We start from the raw sequence: 19,183 nt of genomic DNA, 5'->3' as shown, positions 1-19,183 counted from the left end.
ATCGAAGAGCGGCTTGATTGTACCGCAGTCAGCCTACATAGGGTGAAGGTGGATGAAATCACAGTAACAATTCCAACGATCGTCACCATTGCTACTGTTATTACTACGTAGCATCGCTTTAATGTATCAAGTAGAAGAATCGTCGAGAACTATACCTTCCTTGTTGTATGTAAAACGCAGGCTGAACTAACTGACCTGGTAGGATCAAAATTAAATCCAAAATAACTGCAGTAAGAACAAAAACATCTCCTTTTTCCATTAAGCGCGTTATCGGGAAAAAACCTTATGAGTTTATTATTGTACGGTAACAATCCATATGAAACAGCGACATGATATGTACATAGCAAGGTTTTCTTTAATAACAGTGTTGCAAGTTTATTGCTTAAAAACTTTTATTGTGTGCAACCACCGACGTAATGCACTGCTGCTCTCTGTTTCACCATCCCCAGGCCGCTGTTGATTCAGCCTCGGGGACCTGGTGCGAGGCTACGATCTGCTTGTATAACTCTGCAGAGCCCTTAGCCGTTCTCGGCCTGTCGTCGTCTTCGAAGTCGACGTAGTACAGCCCGAATCTCGCTCTGTAAGACACATGAAAGTATTAGTAATGGTTGTTTTCACTCATTTTACAGAAGATAAGTACAGAGAGTTGCAGTAATTTTTTCTTTACGTCTTCGTGAACGACAAGATAATTTTAATTGTTCAAGAGTTGGTACGAAAAGAAAACTTGTAGTCAGAAATCATGAATTCAGTTTTAGTTGGTAAAAATGTAGTGTTATTGTGTCCTGAAAAGTTTGCATATGTTTATTAAATATACGGTCCATTTATGGCAACATCGTGGTGAGAGTAAATCGAAGAACGACGAAAGTTATGAGAGGTAGCAGGTATGAGAACAGCGTGAAACTTAACGACTGATGGACGCGAGGTAGATGAAGCTAAGGAATTCTACTACCTAGGCAGCAAAATAACCGATGACGGACGGAGCAAGGAGGACATTAAAACCAGCTAGCTTCGACAAAAAGGGCATTCCTGATCAAGAGAAGTCTACTAATATCAATCATAAGAAAGTGGTCCATTGATAGGAGGGGGTTGCCATCGATAGACCCAAGTTACTTTGATGTAGCCTAATTCTCAAAATTCTCAGTTATCTGCCAAGATCTACATAAGGTGCGTATCAGGTTTTTTTCTGAATAATAATATTTTTGTGGGAAAAACGTGGTTCAATTAGACTGAGTGAGGTTAATTACATCTGTCGTCCATCGACAGCGTACCGCTTTTATTGGTATAGCATTGAGAATATCTGCGCAATAATGCTAACGTCGACGGTGTGTGCTCCGTGTCTGGTTTGGAAACAAACTCGTTCCACACACTCGCTGTAGCTGCTGTCGACGACAGTAATGCCTACTTTATTGTTGGTCCTCAAGCAAGCATCCTGTATTGCTCGATTCTGTTTCGGTTTCTTTTAGTATTGGTTATATGTTAACAGTAATACACTGTAGAATGTAAATAAGTGAGGAGTTGACCGGTATTTGCCTTGTCTGTGAGTTCATTGAATGCTGTGGAAGAGTGGTATTACGACGCTATTCTCGGATGTTCCCGCCGGAATGGCAATCACATCACAGTAGTTTTGCATCTATACATAGACTCCCCGAGTAACCAGATGCTTTCGTGTTACTAATTTTTGGTGAGTGCGTGTACAAGCTGTGGAAGTACTTTCACAAATTAAAATATAATTCTGGTAAGAAAACCGAATAAATCATAACTATGTCATTACTCTGCAGTGAGACACTGGAGAACACGGGTCATTTGAATCAAAATACTCAGAAAATGTCCTTGAATAACCTCTGAAATTTCGTCGGTGGTGTCTTGACTCATCCTGCATATTTATTACAGTAGGTCTTATATTTAACATGGAAACTGTTTGTTGTTGTGGTCTTCAGTCCTGAGACTGGTTTGATCCAGCTCTCCATGCTACTCTATCCTGTGCAAGCTTCTTCATCTCCCAGTACCTACTGCAGCCTACATCCTTCTGAATCTGCTTAGTGTATTCATCTCTTGGTCTCCCTCTACGATTTTTACCCTCCACGCTGCCCTCCAGTACCAAATTGGTGATCCCTTGATGCCTCAGAACATGTCCTACCAACCGATCCCTTCTTCTAGTCAAGTTGTGCCACAAACTCCTATTCTCCCCAATTCTATTCAATACCTCCTCATTAGTTATGTGATCTACCCATCTAATCTTCAGCATTCTTCTGTAGCACCACATTTCGAAAGCTTCTTTCCTCTTCTTGTCTAAACTGTTTATCGTCCGTGTTTCACTTCCATACATGGCTACACTCCATACAAATACTTTCAGAAACGACTTCCTGACACTTAAATCTATACTCGATGTTAACAAATTTCTCTTCTTCAGAAACGCTTACCTTGCCATTGCCAGTCTACATTTTATATCCTCTCTACTTCGACAGTCATCAGTTATTTTGCTCCCCAAATAGCAAAACTCCTTTACTACTTTAAGCGTCTCATTTCCTAATCTAATTCCCGCACCATCACCCGACTTAATTCGACTACATTCCATTATCCTCGTTTTGCTTTTGTTGATGTTCACCTTATACCCTCCTTTCAAGACACTGTCCATTCCGTTCAACTGCTCTTCCTTTGCTGTCTCTGACAGAATTACAATGTCATCGGCGAAACTCAGTTTTTATTTCTTCTCCATGGATTTTAATAACTACTCCGAACTTTTCTTTTGTTTCCTTTACTGCTTGCTCAATATACAGATTGAATAGCATCGGGGAGAAGCTAGAACCCTATTGTTCAAAAATACACTGAGCTGACAAAACCGATGGGATGCTCCACAGTATAGTGTAGGACCTTCTTTCGCGCGGCGTAGTGCAGCAGCTCAGCGTGGCATAGAGTCAACAAGTCGCTGGAAGTCCCCTGAAGAAATTCTGGGCCATGCTGCCTCTACAGCCGACCAGCCAGTCTCGATTACGTCCCATATATGTTCGATGGGATTCAAGCCGGGCGACCTGGGTGGCCAAATCATTCGCTCGACGTTCTTCGAACCAACCGAGAACAAATTGGCTCGGTGATACGGCGCATTGTTATCCATGGAAATCCCATAGTTTTTTGGGAACATGAAGTCCATGAATGGCGGCAAATAGTCTCCAAGTAGTCGAACATTATCATTTCCAGTTAATGATTTGCTCGGTTCGACCAGACGACCCAGTCCATTCCATGTAAACAAAGCCCACATCATTATGGAGCCACCTCTAGCTTGCTCAGTGTCGTATTGCCATCTTGCATACATGGTTCCGTGTGGCAGTGCCATTCTCGAACACTACCATCAGCTCTTAGCATCTGAAGTCGGTAATCACATGACCAGGCGACGGTTATCCAATCTTCTAGGGTCCAACCAATATTGTCATGAGCACAGGAGAGACGCTGCAAGTGATGTCATGCTGTTAGAAAAGGCACTCGCGCCGGTCGTCTATCGCCATAGCCCATTAACGCCAAATTTCGCCACACTGTCCTAACGGATGCGTTCATCGTTAAGTCCCACATTGACTTATGCGGTTATTTCACGCAGTGTCTCTTGCCTGTTACCTCTACGCAAACGCTGCTTCTCTCGATCATTGAGTAGGGCCGTCGGCCACTGCATCGACTGTGGGGAGAATTAAAGCCTGAAATGTGATATTCTCGGCACCCCTTAGCACCATGGATCTCGGAATACTGAACTCATTAACTGTGTCTGAAGTGGAAAGTCTCATGCGTCTAACTAAAACTACCATTCCCATCAAAGCCTGTTAATTCTCGTCGTGAGGCCATATCACCTCGGAAACCTTTTCACGTGAATCACCTGAGTACAAATGACCGCTCCGCCAATATACTGCCCTTTTTTACATTGTGTACGTGATACTACTGCCTTCTGTATATGTTTATACCACTATCCCATGACTTTTATCACCTTGATGCAGTATAAACAGTAATAACTATAAAAGAAAAGTCCATTGACATGAGAGAACAGATATGCTTGTGAAATAGTGTAACGTGAAGAAGTGGTAAAATACCATTAATGAAGAGAAGAGAGAATAAAGGTGACAGAGGAAGGAGAGATAGAAGAATAATTAGAAGAAGGGAACGTTTATTTCACTATTTGACGTAGAAAAATGGCCATCCATCTTGTGCCTTGAAATAAAAATTTCGTATCAGCTAGTGCCGGAGTCAGAATAAGGGTCAACTGTACGGAAAGAAACCAGCGACGTTCTCTGGGACCAGCAACAGGGCCGCTGCCGAAGCGGCTGACGATGCTGCAGTGCGTCAGAGGGGCCAGCCGTTTACGCAACAGGGGAGGTTGTCTGGGGCACCAGCACGCTGGCCAAAGATTTGGCAGAATCAGAGGAGGAGGCTGCAGTACTGGGCCAAACACGCAATATCTACTTGGGCCAACGCCGCTGGTCACAGTGCCAGCGGATTATAAGTTGTGGACGGTGCCGGGGACTTCATCGTGTGCTAACCACACTAGTTTGTGCCAGAGTCCATTGTCAAGGAGTCACACGGTGCGCAGGCATCAGCAAGAAGTGGAAGAATACATTATCTTGTGCCAGCCGCAAATGCCACTGTCGTGGCGGTGGAGTCGTGCTGTAGCGCCCCCTCCAGACATGTACTGGTGTTGATGCCCAAGGGGCTGGCTGCAGTTATCCGTGGAAGGCACCACAGGTATGGCGGAGTGATTCGTTGACGTCTGCATGTGAGTAAGAGAGACTGGAACATTGAGCGTCGTGGAGCTGCAATTTTCCAGCCACAGCTGTCTGCACGGTCAATGCCTAAGCCGTACATGGAATTCATCTACTTGTGGAGTGAATTATCTTTTCACAGTCTCCATAAGAAGACAGCAGCCCACAGGAATGGTGGAGAGTTTAGTTGCTGTAGTGCTGCGCAGAGAGCCAGGTGTTGTGGTTTTGTGGCCAACATCTTTTAGTGGGCATCTGGTAGATTCTGCTAGACTAAATTATCTTGTAGTTAGTGCTGAGCGAGGTGAAGTCAGCTGGTAACTGTTGTGATGTTTTCAAACATGGTTAGGAATTAGAAATTGTGTGCAGTGAAATTCTGAATTGCACGGCGGTATCATCGTGCGTAAGAGCACGATATTTTTTTTGCATTTTAATTATTGTACTCGCACAGAGATTGTGACTCATTCACTGTATTGTACCAGATGTCTGCCCATCTCGAATCTGGCGCTGGTTTTATAGTCAGAGGAAGGTCCTTACCGCATCATCTACCGAGAATAGGCGGTACACACACGTCATGTCTAGGAGTGGCACATACACATAGTCCATGGGGTGCGTGAGTCTACCTGGACCTGATTAGTGTATTGTTGTGTGGAAACAGTGGTCATGGTTTTGTAAAAAGAGGTAGTTCTGCTGCAGGCCACTATTCTACCTTGTTTTGATGACAGCAATTGGAACTTTGTATGGCAGTAACCAACATTGATATTGGAGATCATGAGATGGGCAGTATAAAACCTTTGGTCATCACGAGGGCCCATTAGAATTAATGCCTCCGAATTTGTTATTCTGTTCTCAGTATTTTCAAATGTGTTTTAAACATTAAATTGGGATTAGCATCGTTGACTGTATATCATATAGAAATCAGTCAGGATGTACATGTACACAACCCCACTCACCGTCACTCACTTTCTCGCAAGAAGGACGTTAAGGACATAGTGGAAAAACTGTTAGACCAAGGACTTAACCATTCGTCCCTCTGGCTTACCCTATGCTGTCCCTGTTTTCTTAGTTCCAAAGCCAAATGGAGGCAAATGTCCTGTGGTCGAATTCCGTGAGTTAAAAAGATCGTCTCACATATGATCCCGCTCTCAGACTTTCACTGCTGTTTTGGTTGGTTTAGTGCCGCTCGCATTTTTGCGACTTTGGATTTAAATCAAGTCTACAATCTGGTCCCACAAGCGGAGAATTCCAGAAAGCTGACAGCTTTTACTACTGACTAGAATTTAATTGAATTCACCCACATACGTTCCAGCCTGTCCACTGGAGCTGCAGTCCTGTCACAACTTATCGGTAAGATATTCTGTGACATTAAATTTTGTCTCTATATCATTTCCATGATGATTTAGTTATTTACAGTCATAAATAAGCAAGAATATTTTGAGAAATTGAGAGACGTTCTGTGGTGATTGCGGGATGTGGTACTGGCAGTGAACCCAGATAAGTAATTTCTTGCCTATATAGTTTCACCGGGAGTAGTAACTGTGAACACGGAAGGAGTTAAGGCTGTTTTGCTGGTTTCTAAGTCTAAGAATGTTAAGGCAGTGGCGAGGTTCGTCAGGATGGACGACTCCTCTAGGAAATTAATTTCTGAATTTGCTCATAAGGCTGCTCCACTGAATCTTCTGGGGAAAAACGGTCAAAAATTTGAGTGGAGAGAGTCCCAGGAAGCAGGTTTTATAGCGCTAATTGAACCTCTGAGTACAGCACATCTACTAGCATTACCTAACTACAACAGGACTTCTATAGTCCAAACAGATGCATCAACGTAGGGGCAGATTTACTCCAGGCAGACCAGGAAAGGTGACAAGTTATTACTATTCCTCGGGGTTGCCCTAGCACTAACATTCGCTATAGCCTTACCTATATGATTAAGATTTATGTTATTTGGGTGACTCAATCACACAAACCATATGTTCACACACCTTGTACCCCAGCGTAAGTACTTAGTGTACGAGATGGAGGCACTACCAGTGTTGTTCAGATTAGAGATACTTAAGTATTACTTCGAACGTAGTGAATTTATAAGGAGCTGTCAAACGAAAACACAGCAGATAGAAAAAGTAAGCTGTTCATTATTTCAAAAGAAATCGCCACAACTGTTGGTACATTTATCCTTCAGGGCTCCCAAAATATGAAAATAACATGGGAAGAGATGGGAACTATATGAAGAATGTGTAAGGGCTTCCCAGGGAAACTTTTCAGGGAAACAAACTTGGTAACACCTGGATGGGCATTTTGTTGGCAGATTGTGTCGACTACACCGCAGAAGTTTCGCAGGGATGGACTTACACAACCTCATACAGTCCTAATCTCTTTCCATGCGCTTTCCATACTTTTGGAGCCCTAAAGAAAAAAATTCGTGGTTATCGATTTGCTTCAGACGAAGAGGTGAACACCTGGATACAGTCAAGATTCTGTAAGCAACCACGCAATTTATTTCATGAAGGCACTGACTGTCTTGTCTCACGGAGGGGTAAATGTGTTAATAGCCATGGCAATTACTTCTGAAGTAATAAATAGTTTACTTACTTTCGTTCCACCTATCTCGTTTTCATTTGACTGCCCCTTACATGTTGAAAACTGAAAACCAAGCATTAAGCTCTGATAACTGTTTCTTGATTGGTACCTGTTTGTAATGTCACTTGGGCCATGTAAGAAAATTATTTATGTATATGTTATAGTGGAAGTGGAAGACCAGGGAAGGTGAACCTTCACCAGTGTATGTACACCATCGCTACAGTGATGAGTGAGAGCTCACCATAAACTGAAAAAAAAACCATAAGTGAAGGTGAACCATCACTCTACTCGGCTAGGGAAACTGTACAGCAACATATTATGCACTAGTGAAGGTGTACCACGGCTGCTCCCAGATTATTGGTGGTGCGTCCAATAATGCTACCACGCATTAGCATGAATGTAATTGTCGTCAGCTCGTTATTGTTATGTTATACAGCAGTGCAGCTATAGTTGGCAGTAGTGCAGTTACGGTTTACAGTAGTGCAGCTGCGGTTGATAGTAGTGCAGTTACAGTTCATATCAGGGCGGCTATGGTTGAATCCGTGAAGTTCTATGAACCTCTTAGAGTACAACGGGGAAATCTCAGTTACAATTCTGTCTTCATGGACACAGAAAAGTGCGAGTCACTTCTCAACAAGGCTACATCACTAAAATCTGGACAAAAGAGGGACGGCAGCGACTACAAGATTCCCCTTTAAGAATAATCTCGGAGGAGGAAGTTCCAGCAGAGAAAACTGTTGCCCTGAGGACCGTTGAAACATCTCAGTCGATGAGAAACGGCCAGGGATTCTTCTAATGCAACTACCACCAAAAATGTCAGACTCTAAGATGCTTTCGCAAAAACAAAAATGTGCTGTGCAGCTCAAAGTACGATGGTGCACGTCCTTGCTGCAATAAATGAATTTTAGATAAATATGACTATGCTTTCAAACTACAGGTGATAAATGTAATTTTCAAAGTACGACAGTTTTGTTATTACAGCCTTGGTTCACTTTCCTTACCTCTTGGCAGTGAAAGTATACATTCACTAGTGATAGTGCACTATCCCTAGTCAATGTTTATTGTTTGACAGAACTGTAATCAGTAACCTCTTTCACTAAACGGGCCAGTGAAGATGCGCTGTCACCAGTGTTGGTATACTTTCCCTGAAACTTCGACTTGCCATATAACAAATATATGAATCTGTTTAGAACAAGTCTTTATTATTATTATCCTTTGTCCGTTTTAAATAAGGGGCATTCTTGGACAGAAAATTGTTTGTTTCTGATTTGAAATCTGGAAGATCTAAGAGCTTTCTGTTGAAGTTGTATGCTAGTCCATGTCATAAGATGTGGTAATAAATAAAGATTTCCTTAAACACCGGCCCAAACCTCTCTCCACACAAATCCTGCTCTGCAATATACATATACAGAAGAAAGACTACGAGAATGACAAAATGGAGTGCATCAGTTTGTTCTTAAATGCAACAGAATATTTATGTACAGAAAATAGTGCAGATAGCAGCAGGGGAGGGGTATAACAATTGTTTGTTTGACGAAAGTTGTTTAGCCGAAAGCTGTCTAGCCTATGGGGCGCTCGCATGCTGAAACAGACAAACACGCACATTCCTAGGTACTTGTAATGTGCCTTGATTTGTGGCACATTCGTCTTTCCTGCCACCGACGGGGCGTGCTCGACCTGCTTCGGTGTTGGGACATGCCTAAGGCCGCCAGCAACACATGGGCATCGGCGCGAGCGCCTCCGCTGCTCGACGATGGGAGCAGCGACGGAGCGGCCTCGGAGTCGCTAACCGCCAGTGAAAGGAAACAGACCGTGGAGGAAGCTCAACAGCTTCGCCTAGAGTCGGCAAGGTTAGCAGTACAGCAGTGGGATTTTTAGTAGTGTGGCCGAATGTAATGCGTAGCATACTTTGGCTGGAACAGCTGACGGCGGAAGAAAATTTCCATTACGGTGAGTGTAAGGCGGTGCATAAGAGCGACTTGGGCCGTGTAGTTGGTGCTATTCATTGAGTCTTTGCTGGCACCAGAGTGAGACAAAGATTTTGAATTGGCAAAATACGGCAGGGCTGCTGTTGGTCAGTATTTGTAGAACAGTGGTTTGTATAATTGTACTGCGAGTGGAAAATGTACGGAGGCTGTTCTGGCATCTTGACGTATTCTAGTGATAAGCGTTTAGTGATTCTAGTGAACTGAAGAGGAAGGTAGAAAAGTAAATAGAATGGTAATGAAGGATTTAGAAGATGCAACGTGCAAAATGAAAAACAGAAAATCGTTGTACCCTGATGGAATAAACACAGACCAAATGAAATTAGCATTTTCCACACTGAAAACCTGATTTCTTAGTTAAATTAACAGATGCTGGAAAAATAAGAAAATTCCTTCGAACTGGACATTAGCTAAAATAATACCTATTTACAAGAAAGGAGACAGAAGTAATTGCGAAAAGTAAAGTGGCATTTCTCTGCTAAAAACTGAGTGAAGTAACACACAGACTAGCAGCGACTGTTGAAAATATTCAGCTACAAGAACAAACGGGCTTAGGATACGTAGATCGTCCACAAGCAATACATTGCTATTAGACAAATTATTGAGAAACACACAGTTCAAAAGAGAGAGAAAATTACAACTCAAAGGCAATGTGAAAGCTTTCAGTAAAGAAATAGAGAAAAGCTATGCCAGATAGTGAACAAAAGAGGAACACCCCTGCACCGGACAAAGGTAGCACAAATCAAGTACCTGTGATCAGAAATCGCCACTGAGAAACGTAAAACCTATAGTAGGACGAAACTGTAGTAAGACCACAGTTTTTCTTCAATTCTTCTTAGTATGTATACCGATGACATGCTTAGGCAATGGATAAGTAAACCACGTTTTTATTTTTGAGAGACCAAGAGCCACGTTCCAGCAAAATAACAGTAAACAATCAGAAAGAAGAAAAATTTAACTCGTTCAAATTCTTAGGTAATACTATCTCATTTATCACAGGAATGGACATGCGAAGAAAAGTAGAGTGATTTAATTACCTTAACGAAACAATTTACGGAATCCTCAGAAGTAAAGTAAGGAAACAAGCGCTACTTAAATTCTACAAAACGACGTCAGTACCAACCATAACGAAGGGAAGTCAGTCATGGACTGTAACAAAAAGGAATGAACAAAGAATACAAGTATCGGAGATGCTGGGCAACCACTATCTGACAGGAGAAGCTATGCTGACACCAGAGAAGAACAGAGAATGAAAAGCAACAGATTAAGGAGCACAGTAACAACTGGAACTCTGGTAGGACTATGTGACAAGAATCAAAGACGATAGAATATCAAAAGTAGCGATGACTTATTACCTGGTGATATTTAGGAAGACCAAGGAAGAGGTGGAAAGATAAATATTCCAACCAAGAGAGCATAGGAGCTAAATGCCTAATACATACAGAAAGAAGCAGAAAAGTTGCCTGTCTATTATCCTCCACATTCAATGTACATCACGATTAAGCATCTCGCTACACAACCGGACGTCTCTGTTGGTAGTGCTTACTCACTTGTCCATCATTTGGAGTACTCAATGGGGTGTGCACGCTGGGTTCCTCACCGTGTAACAAACAACTATAATGAGCAACGAACGGCCGTCTGTGCGGAACTGCTTGCGCATTAGCAGACTGATCGTGACAATTTTTGTCGAGCATCGTCACAGGTGATGAAACATGGTTCATCACCTCGAACCGGAAACAAAACTGCAAACCATGGAGTGGTGCTACATTACCTCTCTCTGAAGAAAATGTTGTAAGTCGCACCCTCAGCCAATAAAGTCATGGAGACAGTATTCTGGGACTCTGATGGTGTTATTCTGTTTGATGTACCCCCTCATGGTGCAACGATAAACTCTGAAGTGTATTGTTTTACCCTAAGGAGCGCGTTCGTTGCCACAAAAATGCAAACGGACTTCTCCTCCTCCATAACACCGCAGGCTCTCACAGAAGTCCGAGAGAGGAGCTCACAAAACTTCACTGGACTCTTCTTCCTCATTCACCCTACAGCTCAGATTTCTCACCTTCCCACTGTCATCTGTTTGGCCCAGTAAGAAGCAGTACTTGGATAATAGGGAGGTTATTGGTGCAGCAAGACGCTGGCTCCGAGGTCGACCAATAGAGTGGTAATATGCAGGTCTACAAGATCTCCCAGTAAAGTGGCGCAAAGCCATCACACTAAAATAAATAAATGTCGTGCGACGAGGGCCTCCCGTCGGGTAGTCCGTTCGCCGGGTGCAAGTCTTTCGATTTGACGCCACTTCGGCGGCTTGCGCGTCGATGGGGATGAAATAATGATGATTAGGACAACACAACACCCAGTCCCTGAGCGGAGAAAATCTCCGACCCAGCCGGGAATCAAACCCGGGCCCTTAGGATTGACATTGTGTCGCGCTGACCACTCAGCTACCTGGGGCGGATGCCATCACACTGAATGGAGATTATGGTGAAATTATGGTTTCGTTGCAAAAAGAGAGGGAAAAATTTGGTGTATTGGAATTCTGACTAAAACCAACCTGCTTTTAGAAAAAAAGTATGTTGCATTACTTTTTGAACGACCCTTGTACGTGCGTGAAGAGGCTGAAGAAAATCTCAGATTTTAGTTACACCTGTGATGATTTTAGCTACAGTTATAGCTCCATCACGAAAATAAACCGCTAGGCTTCTAAATGTTTGAGCAGTACATAGATATCTGAAACCTAATCAGAGTCCAGGACAACAGGCTCATTTTCTGAAATGAATTAGGTATTTATAGTAACGTAGTGTGATTTTGAAATGTAAAGTAATGACATTCTCACATAGTTTTGTTTTTCAGTAAATGCAGTATGTAACACGTGGAAAATCTCATGTGACCAGTTTATAACTACCTTGTCTTCCGTTCCAAAGTCAAAATAATTGCACTACGTAGTACTCAGCTCATATGAGAAAATGTAAGAGTCAAGCGTTGCTTTAGCCGGTGCCCTATTTGACACTGGTCGTGTTTATCACAGCTCCAACTTAAAGGTACGTTTGGCCAGAATGGTATGGTCACACAACGTTCCAATTGCCGTTATGATGGGATTAGCAAGAAAATATTCTAAAATGTCTGTTCAAAGCAAAATACACTGATGTGCCAAGACAATATTGACCTCCTGCTGAACAGCGTGTTGGTACACCTTTGGAACGCAATATAGCAGTGACTCTGTGTAGCAGGTGTACGTAGGTGTGTGGTGCCAGAAATCTAAGCGCAGATCACGCAATTTCCGTAAAATACAGGTCGATGATAATGTCCAAGGTGTATTCCATCGGTTTCAGATCAGGCCAATTCGGTCGCCCCGACAACAAAACAAGTTCACTATCACGGTCCTCAAACCATTGTGGTGTGATTCTGGCCTTGTGACAGGGACAGTAAATTGTACCGCTGGATAATACAATGGCGTTAGGGAAGAGTTCAAGCGTGAAGGAGAGCAGATGGGCAGTTGGTTGGCAATAAAATTCACGTAGTCCACAGCACTCAATGTTCCTTCGATTTCTACCACAGGTATTATGAAATTCTGGGTCAATCTTCCCCATAGCGTAACACAGCCACAGCTCTCCTGCGTCTGTGGTCCAGTGAGCGGTGCGAGCAGCCAAGTGACGGTGTATCCAGAAGCGACCATCGGCTTTTATTTCGAGAAATATCATTCGTCCGACCAGGCGAGAAGTTCCAATTAATGTGTGGTCCTATTTTGATGACTCCATGCCCAATACAGTCATAATTGACAGTATCTTTGGCAAAATGGGAACAAGTAGCAGTCGTCTTATGCAAAGTCCCATGTTCAACAACGTACTCTGAACTGTGTGCTGTGAAACACTTGTGCTTGCACCTGAATTGTACCCTGTTGCCTGATCTGTCACAGACAGCCGCCTAATCTGGTTTACAGAGCGGACAAGCCTCAGACATCTACGTCCTGTGAGGGGTATGGATGCGCAACACTTATGATGCTTTCATCATCTTTCAACCACTTCTAATCGACTGCTCATAACAATAGCAAGCGTTCAACTGACCAACTTCGCTGTTTCTAAGATTATCGTACACACGCGCCCAGCGATAACAATCCGCCCTTTCTCAAATTTGCTTTGTCTGTCGATGCCCCATTTGCGGCCCGTAGCTTCACTAGAACGATTCTCCGATCGTCTCTGCTCCACTTACATACTTTCCTTACCGTGTCGCATGCCGGAAACGCCTCTAGGCTGCTTTCAGTCTTCCCGTGGACGGTGGTCATAATGTTTTTGGCTCATCTGTGTATTTAGCTTTCTGACGTGTGACGGTAGATGGGACCTATTTCCTGTAAGGATATTACAAAATTTTTCACCATGGAGCGTAATGCAGGGTACTCACGTGTATCCGTCTAGCCACTCGAAGTTATCCATGAGAGACCACGCTGTGTAGCCAATCACGTTGATCCCATCTTCGTTGATGGCCAGGGACAGCTGCCTCAAGTACTCCTGTGTTAGAAGAAAGTACAAGTGTTACGCCACTGTGGCTCACATTTTGTTGCACAAAATAACAAAGACTGGATAACTTGTACGGACTTAACCGATTTACTTGTCGCTAAAGTAGCAAAACTTTTCCTGGGGCACAGGTGCTACTGAAAGTTCTGATATTTTGTCCAGATTAGCCTACTATGGTCCTTGAATTAGTAAACAGACCTTAAAATACTGTCATTCAATAATGTGAAGACGTGTTTAGATCTATATGGTTCCGATAATCTAATACAGTTACGTCGCAATATAATTTTAGACAGCAGATGAAAAAATTTTACGTATTTGGGGAAAACAATTCTTTTCTTAATGTTTCTAAGATGTTATTTTGATAAAAGCTCTGTTGAATTATATCTGTATACAATTCTTAGTTAAAATTAGTATATTATGTTACCATACGTGACGATGTTGTCAGAAACGACAGAACAGGTCATGAAAATTTAAGATAAGGATTGTTAAAATATAATACATTCGCTTTTATAGTCACGTTAACCAAATATTAAAATATCGATTCCAAACTTGTAAGTAAGTGGAAAACGTGATTAAGAAACGTGAATATAGAAAATTGCAAAACATTTTTAAAATCAAAAATCAACATTACAATCAGTTGCTGTAATGCACTGATTGTGGCATCAAAATTTTCAAATCGCGGGTCAGTAGTACGCAGTACTGTGGGGTTAACAGCGATGATTAGTCAGATAAAGTCAGACACTATAAAAGCGAATGTAAAATTCAAAACTGAAAACTGACACGAAGCAACTTAAATGGCATCACAACCATAAAAAATATGTAATTTATTGTTTAATGGAATAAACCACGAAGAAAATTGCATAGGATCACGAGCAATTAAGTTCGATATCGACTGATACTCATAGTAACATTTTCAGATAATACTGTGCTTCCAATCTCTGATATTTCTTTTTCACAACGTGCACAAAATCTGTTATAATTTTGAATAGTGGACTATCTTTGCTAGTAGAGTCGCGTGTTGTGAACGTGGAAGTTTACCACCCAGTGGTATGGAATCACGCTCTTCCGAATTCGACCTATTAGTATTTTAGTTAAGAGAAGAGTGCGAAAATTAACGTATATTGGATTGTAATACAACGCAAAACACAATTTTTGTCTTCATATATATTTTCTGCTTATCGACTTCCAACCGTAGAATAACATACTATTAGTTGGCATTTTCCGTTAAGACGAAATAAATTTTACTGTTCCGCTTCTGAGCTAGTAACCGTGCATCTTTCGCCTCCAAGATACAATTGCATCCGTAAAAAACGGTGTCGACGTCTCCGTATGAGAAAGTATACATGCTCTATGTCCCAAGCATCAGGTAATTAGTTTTTTTTGTTAGATTTATGTTATGGTTCCCATGCGTCAGTTGAGTCCTGACAGTGAATTGAAATTTCGTATACGTGATCTAAAACATAAAGACAATAAATAACTTCCAGGTAAACAAGCACATTCGATCCTGGTTGCTAATTTAGTTTAGTTTCAGAACTGAAAATTTCAGAGCTCGTAACATATTCAGATCAATTGATGCTATCACCAACACCAACCGCTCGTTGGTAAAATAAAAGTCGGGAAAATAGATAAGAGTGACTACGAACGGTATCCGACTATGTCAAGCAGTCCATTTCGTAACAGTACTCATTGAAAACCTGCCTTTCAATGAAACGTTGTTGAATCCGTACGTCACCGGCTAGGTTCTTGTGATGGAAAAAGATTTGATCATCAGTGTTTAGCTGGTAAGTGGAAGAGGTAGTAGCGTGCTGTTGTTAACCATCAGAGTGTGCACTCATGCCTTGTTCGTAGTGTGTCATGGAATGAAAAAGCTTTATAGTATTCTTAGGACTTGTTGTATAAACTTCGCTGATTGGAGACCAGCAAATGAACCCAGTTCACCAATTCGCTCTTGTACAGTTTCTTGTATAACATTAAACTTTGAATGACTAAGGTTCAGTGTTGATCTGAACTAGTTCAAAATGGCTCTGAGCACTATGGGACTTAACTTCTGAGGTCATCAGTCCCCTAGAACTTAGAACTTCTTCAACCTAACTAACCTAAGGACATCACACACATCCATGCCCGAGGCAGAATTCGAACCCGCGACCGTAGCGATCGCGCGGTTCCAAACTGTAGCGCCTAGAACCGCTCGGCCACTCCGGCCGGCCTGAATTAGTAGAGGTATGCTTGGAAACATCGCTAAATCAGCTGTCTATACGATTTCCTGTACTTCAAGCACGGATATTAACCGTACCACCTGCTCCACAATCGAAAAAAATCAAAATAGTTACTCGTAAAGCAAACTAAAATAAACAATATAATTCTCAACTTAAGGCCCTCAAAAACACAACGCAGCCCAGAATAGTGAGCCAGAACGCTCGTATTCAGGTGGTGTAGTTGCAAAATGCATTGCTTTCATATTATCTTTACAGCTAATATCGTAGAGAATGAATAGTTCAGCAGTTGATAATTCAGAGCCAAACGGTGTTGGCGACCTGAGAGCGCAAACTCTAGGCCACAATGGCGTCGCGTCAGGGTTACAAAAGTTTGCTCAGCACGATGTAAACATATATATCGCTGTCCACGAATCTGACGGCTTTTCTGTGTTGATGACAGTTTTAATAAGTCGCAAGGTTTTAAGGCCATTGTTATTCAAAGCTAAAGAAACTATCAATGCAGAGAGAGGCTACTTAGGCGGAGCTGTCATTAACCAAAGGGTTAGTTTGACCACCATAATGATTTATCTCCTTTTGAAAGTGGTATACCCTTACCGTTCTCAGATCTCTGAACAAATTTATGGATTTAACATGGACTCCGAATCACGATACAACTACGACTAGCCTGGGATCGAACTTCAGACTTTTAATCATTAGTCCACTGAGCCTCGGGACCACGCTGTGTGGTATTACTTGCTCGATCGATACAAATTTACTAATAGACTAAATGTGGTCACTATTTTTGTTCATCAATGTAAATGCATTTGTCATAAGAGTCTAAGTACACGTTCAGTCGTTGGAATTTAATACGAATTGTGTAATTGCAGCAATTCATGCCTAGGAAGCATTTTTGTGAGAGATACTCAATCATTATCTGCTGCTGCCGAACCCCATATACTAAACTGTTCACTGCATGTAGTTCTAATTTCCCTCTCTCACTCTCCTGCTAACAGTCTTCGAAATACCTTTAAACTTTTTCACATAAAGTACAACTCTTACTCAAGAGATCTTATGGAGCTTTTATTATCTGCACTCATTACTTACATCACAGATGTTCTTATTTACCTAACCTTCTAAATCGAAAAAAGTTATTTCGAACTTCAGCTATATGGAAGAGTTAACAACTACTACCTTATTTAATCTGCCAGGACGTTTCATATCAGCGCACAGTCCGCTGCAGAGTGAAAATCTCATTCTGGAAACATCCCCGAGGCTGTGGCTAAGCCATGTCTCCGCAATATCCTTTCTTTCAGGAGTGCTAGTTCTGCAAGGTTCGCAGAAGAGCTTCTGTCAAGTTTGGAAGGTAGGAGACGAGGTACTGGCAGAAGTAAAGCTGTGAGGACGGGGCGTGAGTCGTGCTTGGGTAGCTCAGATGGTAGAGCACTTGCCCGCGAAAGGCAATGGCCTCGAGTTCGAGTCTCGGTCCGGCACACAGTTTTAATCTGCCAGTAAGCTTCTTTACTACTTTATTATTTACTTGTTTTCAACTTGTGTTTCCCCAAACCGGAAAGCGATCTTTTGTTGTACACCAGGTTGTGAACTGAGGACTGCAGTCGAATTTGATACGTGAAATTTTGTCAGTCGATGCCGAAGCTGCGAAATAATCTGTCATTAAAGCTTCCTGTCAGATTAAAACTTTGTGTCGGATCAAGACTGAAACTTGGGGCCTTAGCCGTTAACGGGCAAGTGCTCTACCAACGGAGCGACCCAATCACGACTCACGACCCGTCTTCACAGATTTCTTTCCGTCAGTTTTTCATATATTGTCTTCCAAACTTCACAGAAGCTCTCCTGCGAAACTGGAGGGACTAGCACTCCTGGAAGAAAGAATATTTGCAGAGACATGGTTTAGCCACAGCCTGGGGGATGTCTCCAGAATGAATTTTCGCACTACAGTGGAGTGTGGGCTGATATGGAACTTCCAGAGGGATTAAAACTATGTGCCGCACCGCGACTCGAACTCGGGACCCCCTCTTCAGAGTTAACAGTCTCCATTACGGCACCGTGTCGGCGCTTTCTTGAAATCTAGGAATATGGAATCTGGAAGTTGCCCTTCATGTATGATTTGCAGTATATGTGAGAAAATGGCAAGCTGAATTTCACATGACCGTTGCTTTTTAAATCCGTGCTGATTCGTGGACGTTAGCTTTTCGGTATCTAGGAAATTTATTGTATTCGCACTTTGAATATCTTCTAGAATTTTGCAGCGAACTGGTGTCAGGGATATTGGTCTCTAAGTTTGCGTATCTGTTCTTTTACCTTTCTTATATATAAGAATCATCTGCGCTTTTCTTTCAGTCGCTTCCATCCGGACCTAACGATTAATTTTTTTCTACTCATTCACTTGTTTCTCTACGCGAGGGATGCTTACTGCTATGTCCTCCATACGGCAGTCTGTGTGATGGTCAAACGACGGTGTGTTTTATGATTCCCTTGCATGAACGATTCCTGAAAAACAAAATTTAAAAAAATCAGCTTTCCTTTGGTGTCGTATTCTGCCACACCAGACTGATCAATGAGTGATGGGACAGAAGCCTTACATCCGCTTAGCGATCTTACGTCGAACCGCAATTTTCTCGGGTTAGCGGCAAGATCTTTGGCTAAGGTATGACGATGGACGTTCTTGTACGTTTTGCACACCAATCTGTTTATAGAATTTCCGCGTCTCTCTCTTTTCTCTCTCTCTCTCTCTCTCTCTCCCTCTCTCTATCTCTCTCTCTCTCTCTCTCTCTCTCTCTCTTGTCGAGAGAGCAACGATCTTTTTTTTTCTCAGCAGTTTTCGAATTTTGTTATTAAACCACTGGGGTTTCATCCCTCCTTAATGCTCTTACTACGCATATACTTATACAGGAAGCGATTTACAATCAGTTTAAACTTTCCCCATAATTCCTCCACGTCGATTATTTTGAAAATAAATGACGTCCATTCGTTTAGTAAGATTCTGTCTCCTGCCTATCTATTCTTTTCAGCATTAATACTATCCTAGTCTTCGTGATAGGTTTATTATCCATACGAACTATCGCCGCTGTAACATAATGATCACTAGTCCCTGTCTCTAACTGACACTGTCGGTAAGATCAGGCCTGTTTATAGCTGTCGTGTATATGAAGACACGCAGCGATATCTAT

At 42.2% G+C, this 19,183-nt stretch overlaps 1 protein-coding gene across 1 annotated transcript in view; it reads right to left on the bottom strand.

Moving 5' to 3' along the window:
- Nucleotides 1–247: 247 nt before the first annotated feature.
- The window catches only part of LOC124622393 (myrosinase 1-like), a 121,483-nt gene continuing 102,547 nt past the window's right edge, over nucleotides 248–19,183 (bottom strand). The window contains exons 10-11 of the mRNA XM_047148082.1: nucleotides 13,688–13,794; nucleotides 248–578 (exon numbers count right to left, since the gene is read on the bottom strand). Of these exons, the coding sequence (XP_047004038.1) occupies nucleotides 437–578; nucleotides 13,688–13,794 (249 nt within the window). The 3' untranslated portion in view covers nucleotides 248–436. The remainder of the gene's footprint in view (nucleotides 579–13,687; nucleotides 13,795–19,183) is intronic.

The sequence above is a fragment of the Schistocerca americana genome, chromosome 7, assembly GCF_021461395.2.
Source record: "Schistocerca americana isolate TAMUIC-IGC-003095 chromosome 7, iqSchAmer2.1, whole genome shotgun sequence".
Lineage (NCBI taxonomy): Eukaryota > Metazoa > Arthropoda > Insecta > Orthoptera > Acrididae > Schistocerca > Schistocerca americana.
Note: the sequence above shows the minus strand (reverse complement) of the source record. Positions and strands in the feature narration are given on the sequence as shown.